The sequence below is a fragment of the Eptesicus fuscus genome, chromosome 14 (assembly GCF_027574615.1).
Source record: "Eptesicus fuscus isolate TK198812 chromosome 14, DD_ASM_mEF_20220401, whole genome shotgun sequence".
Taxonomy (NCBI): Eukaryota; Metazoa; Chordata; class Mammalia; order Chiroptera; family Vespertilionidae; genus Eptesicus; species Eptesicus fuscus.
In genome coordinates this window covers 5187949-5205300 of record NC_072486.1, presented here as the reverse complement: position 1 = coordinate 5205300, position 17352 = coordinate 5187949, and the positions used below count along the sequence as shown (strand labels likewise).

General features: G+C 50.5%; 1 protein-coding gene across 2 annotated transcripts in view; it reads right to left on the bottom strand.

The window, feature by feature from the left end:
* ELMO1 (engulfment and cell motility 1) overlaps positions 1–17352 on the bottom strand; it is a 401111-nt gene that overhangs the window by 235689 nt on the left and 148070 nt on the right. Inside the window, exons 7-12 of one of the 2 annotated variants that reach the window (XM_008147245.3) lie at positions 17250–17285; positions 10588–10687; positions 4532–4683; positions 2746–2824; positions 1467–1511; positions 417–467 (exon numbers count right to left, since the gene is read on the bottom strand). In XM_008147245.3, coding sequence (XP_008145467.1) covers positions 417–467; positions 1467–1511; positions 2746–2824; positions 4532–4683; positions 10588–10687; positions 17250–17285 — 463 coding nt within the window. The remainder of the gene's footprint in view (positions 1–416; positions 468–1466; positions 1512–2745; positions 2825–4531; positions 4684–10587; positions 10688–17249; positions 17286–17352) is intronic. The other variant, XM_008147253.3, reaches the window with a different exon arrangement.

The following is a 17352-nucleotide window of genomic DNA, read 5'->3' as shown; positions in this document are numbered from 1 at the left end:
AAGCGGGATCACCTGTCAGCGGCAGGAGTCGGGCGACGCTGGCAAACATGCTTACAGGCATGTGCACCGTCTATTCCCCCCTGCGTGCAGGGACGCTCTGTGGTAGCGTCCTCCGCTCTCCGCACCGTCCTCTCGTCTCAGGGACACCCGCCTTGCTTACAGGGCCAAGTGGCCAGGGATGTCCAGGGCCCGCTCTGCCCCCCCTTCACACAGAGACCCTCCCTCCGCCCAGAGAGGCCATTCCTGTGGGAAGCCTTGCTCACTCCACTTCCATAAGCACCGTGTTGCCTGCGTTCTGGTTCCTCCTGTTTCCCCACAGAAGCGAGTCCCAGAACCAGCCACGACTAAAGCCACGGGAGGAGGTACCCCACGCACCGGCCACCCTCCCCGGCCCAGCACACGGCTCCGGCACTCACCGTGAGGATGATGGAGCGCAGCTGCTTCTGTGCCAGGATGTTGGCCATCTCCTGTGGGCGGAAGGCACCCCAAGAGAGCTGAGGTTAGAAAGGTCCGCTCCGCACGCTCCGAAATGACTGCCCCGGGGAGCCTCCAACGGGGCGTCAGCAGTATTTCTTGGGGAGAAGGGACGCACAGAGGCAGGGGGGTTCAGGTGACTTTTTGAATGTTCTGTTTGGCAAACAAGGCCATGTCCACAAGCACAGAAAGTTACCCTGGTGCCTGCAATCTTTTCTCTTTTTAAAGGCATTTCTTCCTCCCAGGAAAAGGCGGGTGCCGAATGCACACTGAGCTCTCCGAGCGAAAGCACGGTCCCCGGGGAAAGGCTCTCTGCTTCTGTCCCCTCGACACGTGACTCAGCGACATGGGCCTCGCCATGAGCTTCAACGGTAGAGAAGCATCACTTTAAAGATCCAAGTCTCACCTTCCTCTCAGCCTGTGCAAAATCAGGGAGCGATCGGTCCGCACCCCGGCACTCGGAAGTGGTCTGTGCGAGGGAATGAGTGGCCGGGGTCCCAGCCAAGGCCGGACACCTGGGCAGATGCTCGGACGCGGAGCCCACACTGGGCACTGCCAGCCCGCGCTCTGCGGGTCGCGCTGGGGGCCCCGGCTGCCCGGCTGGCACACGGGCCTGCGGTGACTTTATGGGACGGAAGGAGTCCCGGTGCCCTTTCTTAATACTGACACGTGGGCACTCGGGCAAGTTAACAGTTGGACACAATCTTGTTGCCAACATTCAAAAATGGAAATACTGCTCGCATTCAGGAAGGCACTGGGGTGTGGGGGTTTTGGGGGGATTGAGTTTTTAGTGTTGCTACTCTTGCCGAGTAGAGAAGAATCTCAACCAGGATTCAAAAGCACAGCCACGAATTCCAGGTTAAAAAAGAACTTGCAGGAAGCAGGGAGGAGGCAGGACGTGGGGTGGGGGTGAGGCCGGGGCTCAGGCGGGGTGGGCAGGGCCGAAGGAAAGCTCGGGGCTCGCTTGGTGTCGAGAGGCGCTGGGGACTTACAGTCAGAGGACAATCAAGGATGTCCACACTGCTGGCCACACCAGCCTAGCAGCGCCAGGGCCGCCGCGGGAGGGAGAGCAGGCGGGAGAGAGGAGGGAGGGTCAGAGACTCTGTGAGAGGGCGCGGCCTGGTTAGGCCCCGAGACCCACTGCGCGGCGAGAACCGCATGGAAACACTGCGAGGGGCTCCGAAGGCCTGGCGGGCATGGAAGTCAAATCTAACGCTAAGTCCTCTTCCCACGTCGGCCAACCGCAAACCAAATGCACCCGCACCTCTGAAGCCACCCCCGCACTGGGCCAAGCAGCCCCGGGAGGAGCACAATCCCACATGGAAAACGAACCAGAAACTTCATCTTTAGTCACGGCTTCACAAGCCGGACAGTGAAAACGTGCAATTAAAAAATACAGTTCGTGACCCCGTGGCTGGTAGCATGCTGGCTTTCTAAATTCGTCTGAGCCAGCGTGTTGGTAGCCGTCCTAGAGTTCCCAGCGCACTTCCTCAGGGAAAGATCTCACATCTCCTCCGCGACTTGTGCCGGAGGCAATCCGGTATCTTACATTGATGTGAAAAACATGACTGCATTGTGAGGTGTGAGCTAGATCTCAAGACAAAAACTCTACTCCCTTCACACCCCTCTTGAACGATGCTTTCCTCAGTTGAAGGAAGACCCAGGGTCAACAGAAGAAGGAGGGTCTCGGAGGGTAGGTGTCCCACGGCACACTCACGGAGGAGGGGAAGGAACCGCCCACCCTCCCAGCCACGTCCACGCACGGACAGCAGAAATACCACCAGCAAAGAGCCCCTCGGACACGTGAGCGGTAGTTCAACCCGTGGCACAACCTGTGTGTTCTGTCTCCCGTCCACCCCACGGGCCCCGGGGCAGAGCTGACACCTCTTAGGGTCTCAGTTTCCTCATCAGAAAAGTGGGCACAATGCCCTCCTTGCCCCGATGAGCTGTCAGTGACATGACAAGGTCACAGGGCTTCCTCCCCTGCTCCCACCGCAGCCGCAGGGCTGCCATGGGTGTGTTTGGGGGTGTCTACACTGCCTTTGTTTGGTGAATTGCTCTGCCACGGGGACATTCCTAGCCTTCTCCCTCAGACAGGGCTGCCATGCCCTCTTGGGCCCCCTGGGTTTGGGAATGGTCCCAGGCTGGCCAGCCAGGCCGCAGAGCAGCAGGAGGCCCAGGGAGTGCCCGGGATGGGCGGGGGAGGCTCTCTCTCGGCACCAACAGCTGCCATTCCCGGGCACGGTGCTCAGACAAAGAAATGCCACGTACCTGCCTCCTCTCGTCGGGCGCCTTCAGGAAAAGGGCGTTGATCACGGCGATGGTGTAGGTCTGGATCTCCTGGTCTGTCCTGTGAGACGCAGACAACACAGAAAGTCAAGGAGCTATGCCTGCGTCAGAGCATGATCAAGTTTATGGTCACCTCCCCGCAGGGAGGGGAGAGAGAAAGGCAGGCCCCAGAAACACAGCGGCACTGGGAACGTACTTCGATCTCCACGAGGCTGGCAACACAGTGGTGAGGGCGCAATTACCACAGCCCATCAGACACACACTGCGGGGAGACCACCCAGAAAGCCGGGTGGCCAGCCGGCCCTCCCCTCCTCCTCTGCTGGGATGAAAGCGTGAACGCAGCCCGGCCGGCGTGGCTCAGTGGTTGAGCAGCGACCTATGAACCAGGAGGTCTTGGTTCGATTCCCGGTCAGGGCACAGGTTGTGGGCTTGATCCCGTGTGGGGCCTGCAGGAGGCAGCCAATCAATGATTCTCTCTCATCATTGATGTTTCTATCTCTCTCTTCCTCTGTGAAATCAATAAAAATATATTTTAAAAAAAGTGAACTCAGTGTATAAAACCTATGCGTGTGTGTGTCTCTGTGTATGTCTGTGTGTGTGTGTCTGTGTATGTGTGTGTGTCTGTGTGTGTATATGTCTGTGTGTGTCTGTGTGTCTGCGTGTCTGTGCATGTTTGTGTGTGTCTGTGTGTGTGTATGAGTGTTTGTCTGTGTGTGTGTGTGTGTGTGTGTATGTGTGTGTGTGTATGTGTTCGGTTTGATGCATGAAGTACATCTGGGAGGAGACTTGGATGTCCCCAAGTCCTAGGCTTATTATAAAGGAAATGGCTTTGTCTCCATGGCAATGATATTACATATTCTAAACATCTACTTCCAAAAAGAAACTTTCTAACGACAAGAAGATCAGGTTTTATGTTTACACATTGGCTTTGCACTGGAATGAAATCAGAAATTGCAAATGGAGTGAGGATCTAATGGAAGCCACCTGGGAAACAGTAAATAAGTAAGGAGAGCTCAGGCAGAAACCAGAGCAGCTCTCAGCTACTCGTACAGACAATTTTGGGAGGGGGCCCTGGGAACACGGCCTTGGGCAGGATGAAGGTCAGGCCCAGGGCACCCCGCCTGGCTGTGTGGCGCTGGACGAGTTCCTGGCGGGTCCCTGAGACATGGTTTCCGCATCTGCAGCACTGGGTAGGGCAGCGACACTGATTTCCAGAGGTTGCTTTCGGAATAAAGTGAGGGAACGTGCATACGACCCTCAGCACAGCGCGTGGCGAACAAGGAACTCTCCACTGTGAGGAAGTGAACTGTGGATGCCCAAATGTGCCCTCGAGGTTCAGAAAAAAGAGACAGCTTGTGAAGAAAAGACACTGCACACGCAGGGGACTGGGAAAGCCCCTATCCCTAGAGAGGTTGCACGCAAAAGCTTCATTTTAGAGCATGTGCTAATTTTCCCCGAGGCCACAACCTATTCTCTCTCATCATTGATGTTCCTTCTTCTCTCTCTCCCTCTCCCTTCCTCTCTGAAATCAATAAAAATATGTTGTTGTTTTTTTAAAGTAAAACTGTGGCCATCTTCTAACACTGATCAAAACCGGGTGCCTGCTGAGGGCCAGGCACTGCGGCCAGAACGGTGCCAAGAATGGGCACGGCGTTCACCAAGGGGCAAGCACCTGCCACTGCAGAGCCACGGGGCCGAGCGGTAGACACGTTTCCCGGGCATTACATGCTGAGCATCTCCCTGCCCCTGGGGGCCTCGGCCCGCTTACCCTTGCAGGTGGGGGATGAGCTGGCCGATGGTGATCTCCTGCGCCACCTTCTGGTAGAGGTCGTGGCTGTTGAGCACCATGGACTCCAAGATGGCCAAGGACCGCTGCAGAATGGAGGTGTCCATGCCGGACTTGTTCACGAAACTCGCGATCTGAAAACCCAAGCGGGACACGGTTGACTGCTCGCGGTCAGCAGGGCAGACAAGGACAGGAGGGAGCGAGTCAGGGAAATCGCGAGCTCGGATAGGAAACGCCGGACACTGGGGGTAAAACGTAGCCGCGAGGACAGCGGGACGGCAAGGGGCGCATGGGGCCAGCAAGGGTGCTTCATGGCATTACCACAAAGCGCTATGGACACCCCATTCCTGCAATTCCAGTGTAAGCAGCTTTTTCTGGGGGACAGCTTCAAAGAATGATTCTGTCTAGTTTTCCAGGATTTATCTGAGTTTCAGCTTTTGGAGCAAACGGTTTCAACACATACAACCGTCCCTATGTATCCAAGGGGTGTTGGTTCTGGGACCCCCTCGGATAAAACCCCTGGCCGCTTAGGTCCTCTATATAAAATGGAGCAGTATTTGCATGTAACGTATGTTTGCATACGGGCCACAGCAGGCTATGCCTATACGTCCCTCCATCGGAGTGCATTCAGCACAGGCTTGATGCCTGTTTCGCTTTTCACAACTTTCTGGAATGTCTTCCCCCCGAATATTTTCTATCTGCGGTTGGCTGAACCCCCGAATGTGAAACCCACTGATACGGAAGACCAACTCTGCAGTGTGAGGGCGCCTGTGTTTCTGTGAGACATAATTTCCACATAAACAAACAGCCATTTCTCTCCATTCCCAGGCCACTCCATTACCCACGGATCCATGCCTTTATGGTTATGATCCTGTTACGTTCTTCAGGGACTCGCACAAATCACACTTGTCGACACAATTCAACTGGCAACTTCTCAGTTACCGGCTACTGGCCTGCGCTCCCTCCACGGAGCATGCTTCCCCCACGCTCTCATTTATATGGTTAAAATAAAACTCTCCTCTTCTCTCCAAAAGTCAGCAAACAGGAAGACCTTTAAACTAGCAGTGTGAAAAGTTAAAATCACAGCTTAAGCTCTGAGATGCATTCCCTAAGGAATTAATCGCTCAGGCCTCCAACGTAAATCACACCATCAGGGAGACACGAAGTAAGGGTTAGAATAATGGGTCGCATGAAGGTTTTATTTCAGAGGCCTCGTCAAAAGTTATTACTGTCTGGTGACAACTCACACCGAGGGCTGTTATCATAGCAGCATAACGACTGCTCTCCTAAAAGCTGCACAATGTGTCCTAGGACAGAGGGAGCTTGCTGCTTCCCCCCGTCGACACTCACGTCTCCCTCCACGCCGCCCCACCGACCACTGCTCCGCATCCAGCCCCGCACGAGGCAGAAGGCCAGGCGTCCTGGCACTGCGCTGTGCCCGTCCCGCTGTGTCCAGCCCAGCGACTCCCTGGTGAAAGCAGGGGTACCAGTAATGACACCCCCCCTCCCCCCACGTACGCCTGGATCTCAGAGGGTGTGAAATAAATGACGCCAAGTACAGTAACATTACGACTTTAAATTCCAAACGCCATTATTTTATAATATAAAGTGCAGGAAAGAATACGAGACATTTAAGATGCTCAAAAGAACTCCGCTGGCCCTCGTCGACTACTTTCGCCCATTTCACGGCCAATAAACTTCTCCACGTGTTTACTGGCCCTGGAGGCCCGCGCCTTCCTCCTCAGTCTGCTCCACTGGCCCGCCGCTAGCTGCCAAGACTGCCTTTCCTTCTCAGGCCGCCCTCCTCTGAGGAAAAGCCCCCCCTCCCTTACCCTTACTGTGCTCAGGTTTAACCCTTCTCTCAGACCTTCTAAGCAGGAGAGAAAGGCTGCCGCTCCCCCGTCCCCCATCCCCCCCCTTTCTCGCTACCCCAGCACCTTCTCGGGTGCCTGCTGGGAAATGGAAGAACTCCCAAAGCCGCTCACCAACCATACTTCTCCTGTCCTCGGCACTCCTTCTCTCCTCCCTCCACTCCCCCTTTCTCCTCTCCATCTCTCTACGGCTCCTCGGAGAATTTTCCACCTGAGAGCCTCCTGTCCGGCTCCCTCCCCTCTCTCTCTCCATTCATTGGAGTCACAGGCATTCACTGTGTGCCACCAAACAGGCTTGCGCTGCCTGAGATCTGAAAAGAGAGAGGATTAAAACCCATGTGATTTTTAATTTCAAGGACCTTATAGTCTAGCAGAGACTTAGCCTTTAAATTTGTGTGTGTGTGTGTGTGTATATATATATATATATATATATATATATACACACACACACACACATACATATATATGAAATCAATATATATATGAAATCAATATATATATATGAAATCAATATAAATATATGTATATATATATATATATATATATATATATATATATATTGATTTCAGAAAGAAGGGAGAGGGAAAGATAGAAACATCAATGATGAGAGTCACTGACTGGCTGCCTCCTGCACGCCCCCTAGTGGGGATCGAGCCTGCAACCCCGGGCATGTGCCCTGACTGGGAATTGAACCCTGACCTCCGGTTCATAGGTCGATGCTCAATCATATATAGCCACACCAGCCAGGCTCTTTGCCTTGACTGTTTCTGAAGCTCCATCACTGTACTTCTGGCCCACTTCGGCGACAAAGTCTAACCCAGTCAAAGCACAGCTTCCAGAAAGTAGGTCTGCAGCGAGAGGAAGCAGAGGTCAGGGGTCAGCAGTAATTACACACTCTGCTTCCACACGCTTCCACTCAGCTGGAAAGGTTACCCCAACACAACGGAGGAACCTCTGGGTGACGTCAGGAAGCTAAGGGCCATCACAGTGCATGAATCAAGGACCCAAATGATGAGAATCACGTAAACCCTCTCCGAGTGGCTCTGGATGAGGTCTCAGTTCTCCTCTGTCCCCACGTCTGAAGCGCACCGAGGGCGTCTGGGCTCCTTCCCAGCGCTGGAAGCACCAGGCAGAGGCCTGTAAACCTCGCACGTTTTTAAGAGGCAAAAATGACTGGGCATCAGCCACACGCTGGATGGTGTCCGGCGCTGGCAGCTCGGTGCGGGGACCGGCCTCCTGCAGAGCCGGGGTCCAGAGCTCCGTGTGCGGCTCTCCTGCCAAGAAAAGGCCCTGCTGTTGTCCTTGGCGAGGAGAGAACCGACTCGCAGCTCAGAAAAGGTCTGGGGGCTTGGGATGTTTTTATTTCCATTTCTTTTTTTCTCCATGCCTTCCTGTCCTCTCCCTAAGTAGCCAGGTCTTTAAAAGCAACAACATGGCCTGGCCAGTGTGCTCAGAGGGTGGGGCACCGTCGCAGGCACCGAAAGGTTGCCAGTTCGAGTCCCAGTCAGGGGCACATGCCCGGGTTGTTATGGGAAGGGGGTGTGCAGGACGACGCTCACTTTCACATTGATTCTCTCTCTCTCCCTTCCTCTATCTCTAAAATCAACTTTAAGAATATCTTTTAAAAAGCAACATTACATACCGGCATAAAAAAATTCCAAGTTTCATAGTGTTTATGAAATGATGTTACTTATTGCAAACAAAGTTTGTAACTAGAATCTAAGCCCACAACCAACAGATGAAGCAGTGAGCAGGAGACGGGGCTGGCAGGGGCCACAACACTTCTCCCAGTGGCATGAATTTGGCATTAATTGGGAGCCAAGTCTGTGTCGCAGAGATAAGTGTCTTTTGTCACCAGATTCTTGTCGAGATAAAGCTCCATTTAAAAGACAGTTGTCTGCACACAACTCTGGGTTGTCAGGGCGCTGAAGTTGATCCAGCTAATGAATAAAAGAAGTTAACCTCACAAAAACCATCAATTATAAAGTCATTTTCTGATGACCATTTTTCAAATTCAACTTAGGGTTGAGATCCAAGGAGCAAGGCAAGGTTAGGAGAATGATTGGGAATGAGCACGTGGACTTGTTAAACGTGTTGCCTTCTGAAAAATACTTTACTTCTTATTAAAGAGTCATCATTAGATTGAAGATGGCTTTTCATTTAATGTCAGCAAACGGAAACAAACCATTTTCTTAACACGTTAAGCGCCAAGTCTGTTTTATCTTCCTTTCCATTTCAGTCACCGGTGACGGACATGGCGCTTAATGCGTTAAGCAGTTAGCAAATTAAAATTATTGTCCTTCTCTCTAACCATGTCTCACATCATTTAACACGTTCAGCGCCATGTCCGTCACCCGTGACGGACACTGTACATCCCGTCCGGACCTCGTCGGCCACTGGGGCCGCCAGCATGTCGGTGAAACCGGCTCTCGCGGGCTAAACGGAAAGGAAGACAAACAGGCTTGGCGCTTAACGTGTTAAAGAAAGACCGCTCTGTCCACGCATCACTGACGTTGTGCTTGGCACACGTTAAACACTGTACCGCTGTGCGCCCTCTCCGTCATGTTCGGGGCTCTAAACGATGCTCCTGAGCGGCGGTGTGGCTCAGCGGGCCGGGCGTCCTGTGCACGAAAGGTTGCCGTTGGATTCCCAGGCGGGGCACAGGCCTGGGTTGTGGGTTTGATCCCAGGCTGGGGCACTTACCGAAGGCAACTGATCAATGTTTCTCTCTCACATCGATATTTCTCTCTCTCCCTCTCCCTTCCTCTTTCTCTAAAGTCAATAAAAATATACTTAGAAAAGAAAGACAATGCTCTGAAGCAAATGTCATTCATTCATTTCACAGAAACGCATGAAGGTCTGTGCCTGGCTCTGAGGACAAAGTCGGGGAGAAAGCCATGGTCCGCCTTCCTAGGAGTCACAGGGAGAACCAGGCAAAGGCCCCCCATTCACAGGAATGGGACCAGTGCTGGCACAGGGCAATCCCAGCATCCCAGGGGAGGGGAGAGCCGGAGGGATCCCTGCACCCCACCCAGGGGGGCCAGGGAGGGCTCAGCAAGCGGGAGGAAGTCCTTAGAAGCCATTCTTTACCCCCTGGAAAGCAAGGGCAAGTGTGAGATCCGGGTGGGCGGGGCGGGGGGGGGGGGGGGCAAGGCCACGGTGTCCTCGCCCCCTGCCTCCTGCCCAGAAATAACAGGACTCTGTCCTTCTCTGGAGCGACTCCTGCTGGGATCGAAAGAAAGAACGCGGTGTGCGCACAGACAGCTCCCAGGAACCCCCTCGGAGCAGCACTGCGGTCACAGCGGAGGCCAGGGGGCGGTGGGGCTGGAGGGAAGAGGGCCGCCGCCAATTCAGAACGAGTTAAACGTTTAAGTGTCAAACTCCCACAAAGCTCAGGATCTTCAGATGGAACCTGCTTCTCCAGACTTTGACCAGAGACAGAATTCGGAGTCTGTTCTCTGCTTCCATCATCACTCCCTGACCCCCACCCCCCCACCCCCCGCCAGGAAAGCCCCTCAGCCCACGCCAGAATGTCCTTGGCTTTCTCAGGGACGGCCGCTCTTCTGTTCGCAATTGTGACAAGTACAGGCAAAAAGGGGGCCTCGCCCTTTGGGGTTATTTTCTAAGTTGTTCCCATCGCTCGTCGTCTTTGGCTCTGTGCCCGTGTGGAAGGAAAGAGGACTCGGGGGTCTGTCAAGAGTACCCTGGGCTCCCAACCGCTCTCGTCTGAAATAAAAAAGCAACATCGTGCAGCGGCCTCCGATCCCAACCCTATCAACAGACGAGGGGCTCCGGACGGCCTTCATTTCCAGGCAGCGTCTCCCTCGGGCTGTGGGTTAGCTTCAAAAGGACAAGGAATAACGTCACAGGGGGGCTCAGCAGATACCACCTCAGCCACCAGTCAAGGTCAGCACTGCCGATGAAGGCATACGGACAGCAGGTACCCCCGGGATGCACGGAGGAGGGCACGTTACTGCTCTGGTATTCTTGCCACAAAGGCACAGCCTTCCCTGGACCATGAGGGAAGGATCAAAGAAACCCAGATTGGAGGGCTTTCTACAATACAGCCGACCAGTACCATTCAAGATGATCAAAGTCACAGAGACCAGGGAGGGAGGGAGGGAGGGAGGAAGGGATTCAGGCCCAAGGAAGCACAGTGTGCCTTACCTTCTTGATGAACGCCACCGAGAACGTATCCCAGGACACGATCCCATGGTCCATCAGCTCCACGAAGGCCGTCAGCGTGAAGGACAGCATGTCTCCAAAGCTGGAAAACACGGGGAGGCACAATGGTCACGGGCCCGGAGCCGAGTGCGAGGAGAGACATGGGAGTGAGGAAGCCTTAGGGAACGGGACACAGCAGAGCTGTAAGAGGTCACTGGGGTCAGCGGCTGGGCCACAGTCCAGGCGGTGCAAGCCTGTGTCCAGGGATGGATGCAGGTGGGCCTCCCAGGTTCCCCAGGGAGCCGGGCCGCAGGGGGACTGACCGGGGCTCACGGTGACTCCACCCTGGGGAGCTGCGCCTGCTGCCCGGAAGGCACTCCCCTCCCGGAGCCTGTCCGCTCAGCAGGGAACTGGACAGCGACCCCCATCTAACCACAGGGCTGCGGGCAGCCTCAGCAGTGCGGCCGGGAAGCATTCGGCACATGAGGGCTTAAAGGAAAGCTTCTCAGCCAACGAGTTAGGGGGACTGAGAAAGGCCATGCGCCTCTGGTATTGTCCGTGCGTGTCCAACAGGGAAGGTGAGAAATGATTCTCTTCAGAGCATCAGCACCTGGCACAGTATATGCGTGGCCTCCATGTATCTGTGTGTGTGCCTATGTGTGTGCGTGTGTGTGTGTCTGGGCAAGTGCACACACAGACACGAGCTCATAGAGACAAGCCTGTATGTAGGTAAGGACATTCATGTCTGTGCGACGCTGGCCGGCATTTTCTCTCCGCACAATGTGGGGAGGGCTGCTGGCTGGCAGCAGGTTGCTGTGATGGGAGGGCTATGGGAAGGGTCTAAGGTGAGCACTAGGATTTCAGACAGAGATGCAGCAAGCGCAGGGCAAGGCAGCTGTGTCCCCCATCAGACAATCTGATTTCTGGTGCCTTCAAAACAACACTTTCACAGACACCCTGCATCTTCCAGAAACTCACCTCCACTGTAAGCGTTCATCATGATAAACCTGAGACCCTCCAAGTTCATTGGGCCACGCGCCTCAGGACTTCTACACTGCCTACAACTACACTGACCATTTGCTTGGTTTTTAAAAACAGAGTTGCTTGTTCCGATTTTCCATCTATAGGCTCCTGTTTCCCACAATTGCTACACTACAAGATGTCAACTAATTGATCAGAAAGCAGGCCCGTGTTTCTTTTAAAACAGCTTCGCCATTTCCCTTCCGCCTTGTGCTCTCAGCGCAGCCTCAGCAAGGACCCTGGGGATCCTGCATCTCTCAGGGGCTGTGATGCTGAGAAGAAACCAAGGAGAGAAGAAGCGGCTCTGAGGAAGGCCCTGACCAAAGCTGCCCGAGGTCAGAGTGGATGAGACGCAATGGACGGAAACGGGTAAGCGGGTGGCTCCCCAGTCAGAGGGCAGAGGGTCCCCTCCAGCTCGAGGCGGGAAGTCACTGATGCATCTCTGCCTCAGTTTCCTCACTTATCACAAAGGGACGGCTGTGCGGATGGTGGTGATGCCTAACTGGATGACTGCTGGGGAGAGAAACCACCTTCAGGCAGGGTTCGGCATGGAGGAAGCGGCATCTGACTGCTGGCTCTGACCATTATGCAAAAGCGATGCTTTGAAAGGTAAACGAAGCCCGTGATTTTCAAGTGTTTGCCTTCAACGTGTCAATGACGATCTGTCTTTGGAGCCAGAAAAATAAACGTGCAAGAAAAGCCAAACCACGCAGGCCAGATAGAAAAGCAGCAAATACTTTTTAAAGGCCCTTTCCTGAGTCACAGCCGGGCATGCCCAGCCTACAGGTGCCCCTAGGTGGCATCAGAGGATCAGCCCCAGAAAAGAACTTCCAGACCAGAAAACACACCTCCTTAGGAGAGAACAAAGACGAAGAAAGACAGAAGGAAAGGGAAGAGAAGAGCAGCAAGAAAGGTTAAACAAAAATTCCAGAACGCCTCTTTCTATTGGCAATGAGTCAAGATAACACAAACATCTACTGGGGAAATAAAAAAGAAAAGGAAAATAAGAGAGCCAGGCAATAAAGCAATTAGTAAGATTAAAAGATTGTGCTGGCATTAGTATTACTGTGGATACGTTATTATAGAATTATAATATTCATCATAACACTATTAGCTGATTTATTATTTTAGCATAGTATTAGTAGTAATATTAGCTACATTTTTTTTTAACTTAACAATGAGGAAAACCAGCAACCAAATTACTAATAGTTGCCATTTGCCTACATCAGGCATGCTCAGAGACCTCCACGAGCCAAGTTTCCCAGGTCCAGGACTGGAGGACAGGTCTGTGGCCTCCACACCATGCCCAGACGGCCTCAAGGTCATTGCTAACAGAACAAGCAGCGGACAGGCCGTGGCCAGGAATACACACACTTTTGGGAACAAGCTCTTCCTTCCAGTCCCGGCAGCTGGTTGAGGCTGGGGTCAGAGACACTATTAGTCTTCGCCATCTGCTTTAGAAGCAAAGGACGCAGGATATTAACGCTCTCTAGTGATGTGGAGGTGAAATGACTCTGTTCCTTGCTCAAGGAACCCACAATCCACGTGGCTGTTGTCACATCTGGAGATGACCCCTCACCTCCAATGCTCTGGAGCTCTGCCTACAGACCCCTCCTGGAAGGACTTTGGAAGAAGATGGCGAGAACGGGAAAGAGTATAGTTTGGTTTCCAAATCTCCAAGTTGACCTGGGGCCTGGCTTCCGGTCTCCACGTGGTTACGGAGGGGAGCACCATTTCTGATACAGCGGACACTTCCTGTGCTCATTCTCCTTAGTGCGAACCACTGGTAAGTGAGGGAAGATCTTCACATCACACACCACAGCGCCCAAGGAAGGACTACTCTCGTGGGCCATCTAATAACATTTTATAGAAACGTTATAGAATGATATTTACACGTTACATAAAGATTACCTAATAACATGTATACATACATTTATATACATATTTTAATATGTAATTACACATTATATAGAGATGTTTTAGACATGCTATGATATACAAATGTTATTAGCTACTAGGTCTATATATATATTGTGTTGCATATTATGTTATTAAGTATATAATACACAGATTATATACTACATGTATAGTGCACAGGTAACATATAATTCATTCTGATGGCTTGCTGGATGGCATACTAGGTTTCTAAGAAGGAGAACTTTTTCAAAATTCAACTTCACACCCTCAGTTGCAAGGAAAGGGCGGCCATGCAAAATGTTTTAACGTTCCAAATCAGTGGACGCAATCACTTCATTTCAAATGAGGCAGCCACAGAGCTCTCACCACACCAGACACGGGGCTTACGTCCACTTCTGGAGGAGCAACTCGGCTCCAAAGAGGCCGAGGCAGGAGCCACGGGCTGAGCTCTGACGTCAGTGCCGGTGGAGAAGATCCAGGCCCAAGAGGTGCAAATACAGAGCAAGGGCCTGGCACAGGAGGGAGCATTCTTGTTTGGGTGGTTTATTTGTTTTGTATCAAGTGCTAACCTAAAATTTGTGTAGCGCTGACTGCCACAAATTACACCGACTGCAAACTCTCTATGCTGGCGGAGAGTCACGGTCACGGCCAACACACCATGTGTGCTGGAAACATTCGAATAAATGTTTCTCATCAGCTCAGTAGAGACTGTCTTCATTCCAACAGATGTCAGCCAATCTCGTAGCATTTAAATTTATGCTGCTAGGTTTATACAAGAATAGCGCTTCCAAATGTTTCCACTGGGGGCCGTGGCCAAGATAAGTGGAGGAGAGGTGAAAACAGAGGCCAGTTTTAAAGTGATCAATAAATCACACTCCACGTATCCTTAACGGCCAATGATACTGAACACTGTCCGGCCTGCCCTTTGAGTTTTCCATGTCAGGCACGTTCTTGAATAACGTCACTTAGTTCAATGCCATTTTGTTATCGCATTGATGAGATGCTATAGAAACTTAAATCTTGTTGATATCAATTAGTCTGTGGTAACACTGGTTTCCTTCTGTGACATTTTGCCACAGTTCCAAGAACCTATCGATGATGTTAGTGAGGACTTCACTGTAGTTTCTTTTGTTTGTGATAAAATTTATATACATTGAAATGTATGGATTTCTATACCGCTAGACCTTCAGAATCATAGCATGATTTATGTCCGCCAACAATCTTTTGGCTCCGTTGTTAAAATTTAACTGTGGATCCATTCCAGACTCTTTATTCCATTGGCCTGTCTGTCCTCTTACAACAATATCATACTGTCTTAATAACTAACTTTAGAGTAGTAAGTCTTGAAATCAGTTGAAATCCAACAACTTTGTTGGTCTTTGTTGTTGTTTTTTAAGACTGTTTTGGCTATTCGAAGGTCTATGCACTTCTTTAAGTTTTAAGATTGGTTTATAATTTCTTTTTTTTTAAATTGTACTTCATTGAACTTACAGATTAATTTAGGGAGAATTGCTCTCTTCATAATGCTGTGTATTCCAAACCACAAAATGGTACATTCTCCACTTATTTAGGTCTTCTTTAATTTCTTTCGGTAATATATTTATTTTTCAGCGAACAGACAGTACATGTCTCTTGTTAAATTTAATTCCTAAAAATTTTATGATTTTTGATACTTTGTAAAGAAAGCTTTAAAATTTCATTTTCCAGTTGTTTGCTGTTAATGTATAAAAATACCTCACTTGTATATTCCAATGTTGTATCCAAAAATCTTGCTAAATTCAATTATGAGATCTAGCAATGTCTTTACAGATTTCTTTGGAATTTTTACATAAACGTATCTTCTATAAATAGAGTTCACTTCTTCCTTTCTGACCATTATGTCTTTTACTTATTTCTTGACTTATTGCTACACTAAACACTCCACTACAAGGCTGAATAGAAGTGCAAAACACATTTGCCTGATTTCCAATCTTTCGGAGGAGGAAATTCAGTCTCCTCACACTAAGAATAATGCATTTTGTTCACTGCCTTTATCAGGCTGAGGAAATTATCTCCATTTCTAGACTGCTGAGAATTTTTATGAATGAATGTTGGATTAATAAAACTGTTTCTGTACCTATCATCTATTTTCTGTATCTATTAAGATTATTTTATTCTCCTTTATTTTACTAAATGCTGAATTATACCCAGGGACTGACTTTCAAACAATGAACTATTCCCGGGATAAAACCTGATTCGCTGCAAACTATTATCCTTCCTATATACTGCTTGACCGTAATTGTTAATGGGTTGCACCTCGGCTCATTTGATGATCTACAACTTCTATTTCCTGTATTGTCTTGTCTGGTTTTGCCATCAGGATGATAACAGCCTCATGACTGTCGGATTAACTCCTCTGCCATCTCAGGAGCCAGGGCCCTGAGCACCGACTTGGTCTATGAGTGATCAGCAGAAGTCATGGTTCACACGTAGTCCCACTTCCACCGTCTCCACACCCGCAGAATAAAACCACTGGCAGATAAATGTCAGGACATCGTTTGGGCTTCAGAGCCCCACATTCCTCGCCATTACCAAGTTGTAGGGAGTTGTTAAGAGAAAAACTCAGTTCGAATCCCAGTCCTACCGCCAGGTTTTCGTTTTGCACTAAGGAAATGGTGCTAATTTTACTAACGGTGTGTGGTGGGTGTGTGTGTGAATTAGAGCAATGAGTGTAAGCAGGTGACTGAGCCTGGGACAGAGTAAGCTCTCATAAAAGATGGCTCCTACTGTCGTCACCATGAAGTGCTTCTCCGATATTAAGAACATATAACAAAGTGAGACTTAAGGAGCTTTATCCTAGAAACTCAAGATGGCTTTCCATACTTGATTGCAAGGTAATGCCTGACGAGTTCCTGCCCCTAAGCTTTCTCTGTGCTGGGGAGCGGGGAGGGGAGAGGATTCCAGAGCACTACCCACCCTAAAGGTGACCGGACTTTTTCTTCGGGGATTAAAAAAATCAGTCTTCCTTCTCAAACTGAAATCATCTGCTTAACAACTCGGCAGAACGGACATGTGTCCAGCCCACTGCAGAGCGGTTGCTAGGCCCTGTCCGGACTCTTGTGGGTAAGAAAGGCGGCGAGGAGGAAAGACAGAGGCTCTGCGGGTCCGGACACAGCAGCACGCAGTGCAGTACAGGCAGGTGACCCAGCCCTTTCTCAGACTCAAAGTCAACAGCTTTCACCCCATACTTCTGGTGTGGTAGGACTGGGATTCGAACTGAGTTTTTCTCTAACAACTCCATACAACTTGGTAATGGTGAGGAATGTGGGGCTCTGAAGCCCAAACGATGTCCTGACATTTATCTGCCAGTGGTTTTATTCTGCGAGTGGGGTGTTTGTTTTTACTGAGTCACTGAAGAGAATCAAAGACTTTTGACTTTGAACATCACATCGGCCACAAAAAAGAAACTTTCTGTTTAAGGCAATACATAAAATTATGCCCAGCCTTGCCCCAGGAGAAGGGTAGCAATCCCGATGTACTCATTCTGTGGCTACAGACATAAAGTTCCCTTTGCGCCACAAAGCAGAAAGAAAGAGGAAATAAATTTTTAAAGAACTGTTTACAAGAATATCAAACAGCAAAATAAAATCACTCAAAATATCTACATGCACAGTTATCTGAGGACAAAGACTAACGGTGCAGGAAGGAGCATGTTATATAAGCTGAATCAAGCAATCATAAATTCTTACCAAGGCTTCATGATCTTCTGCAACTTCTGGTATCGTCTGCAAAATTTAAGAACAATCATGTGAGGAGCATGTTTGAAAGCAATAATTTTTTACACAAATTACA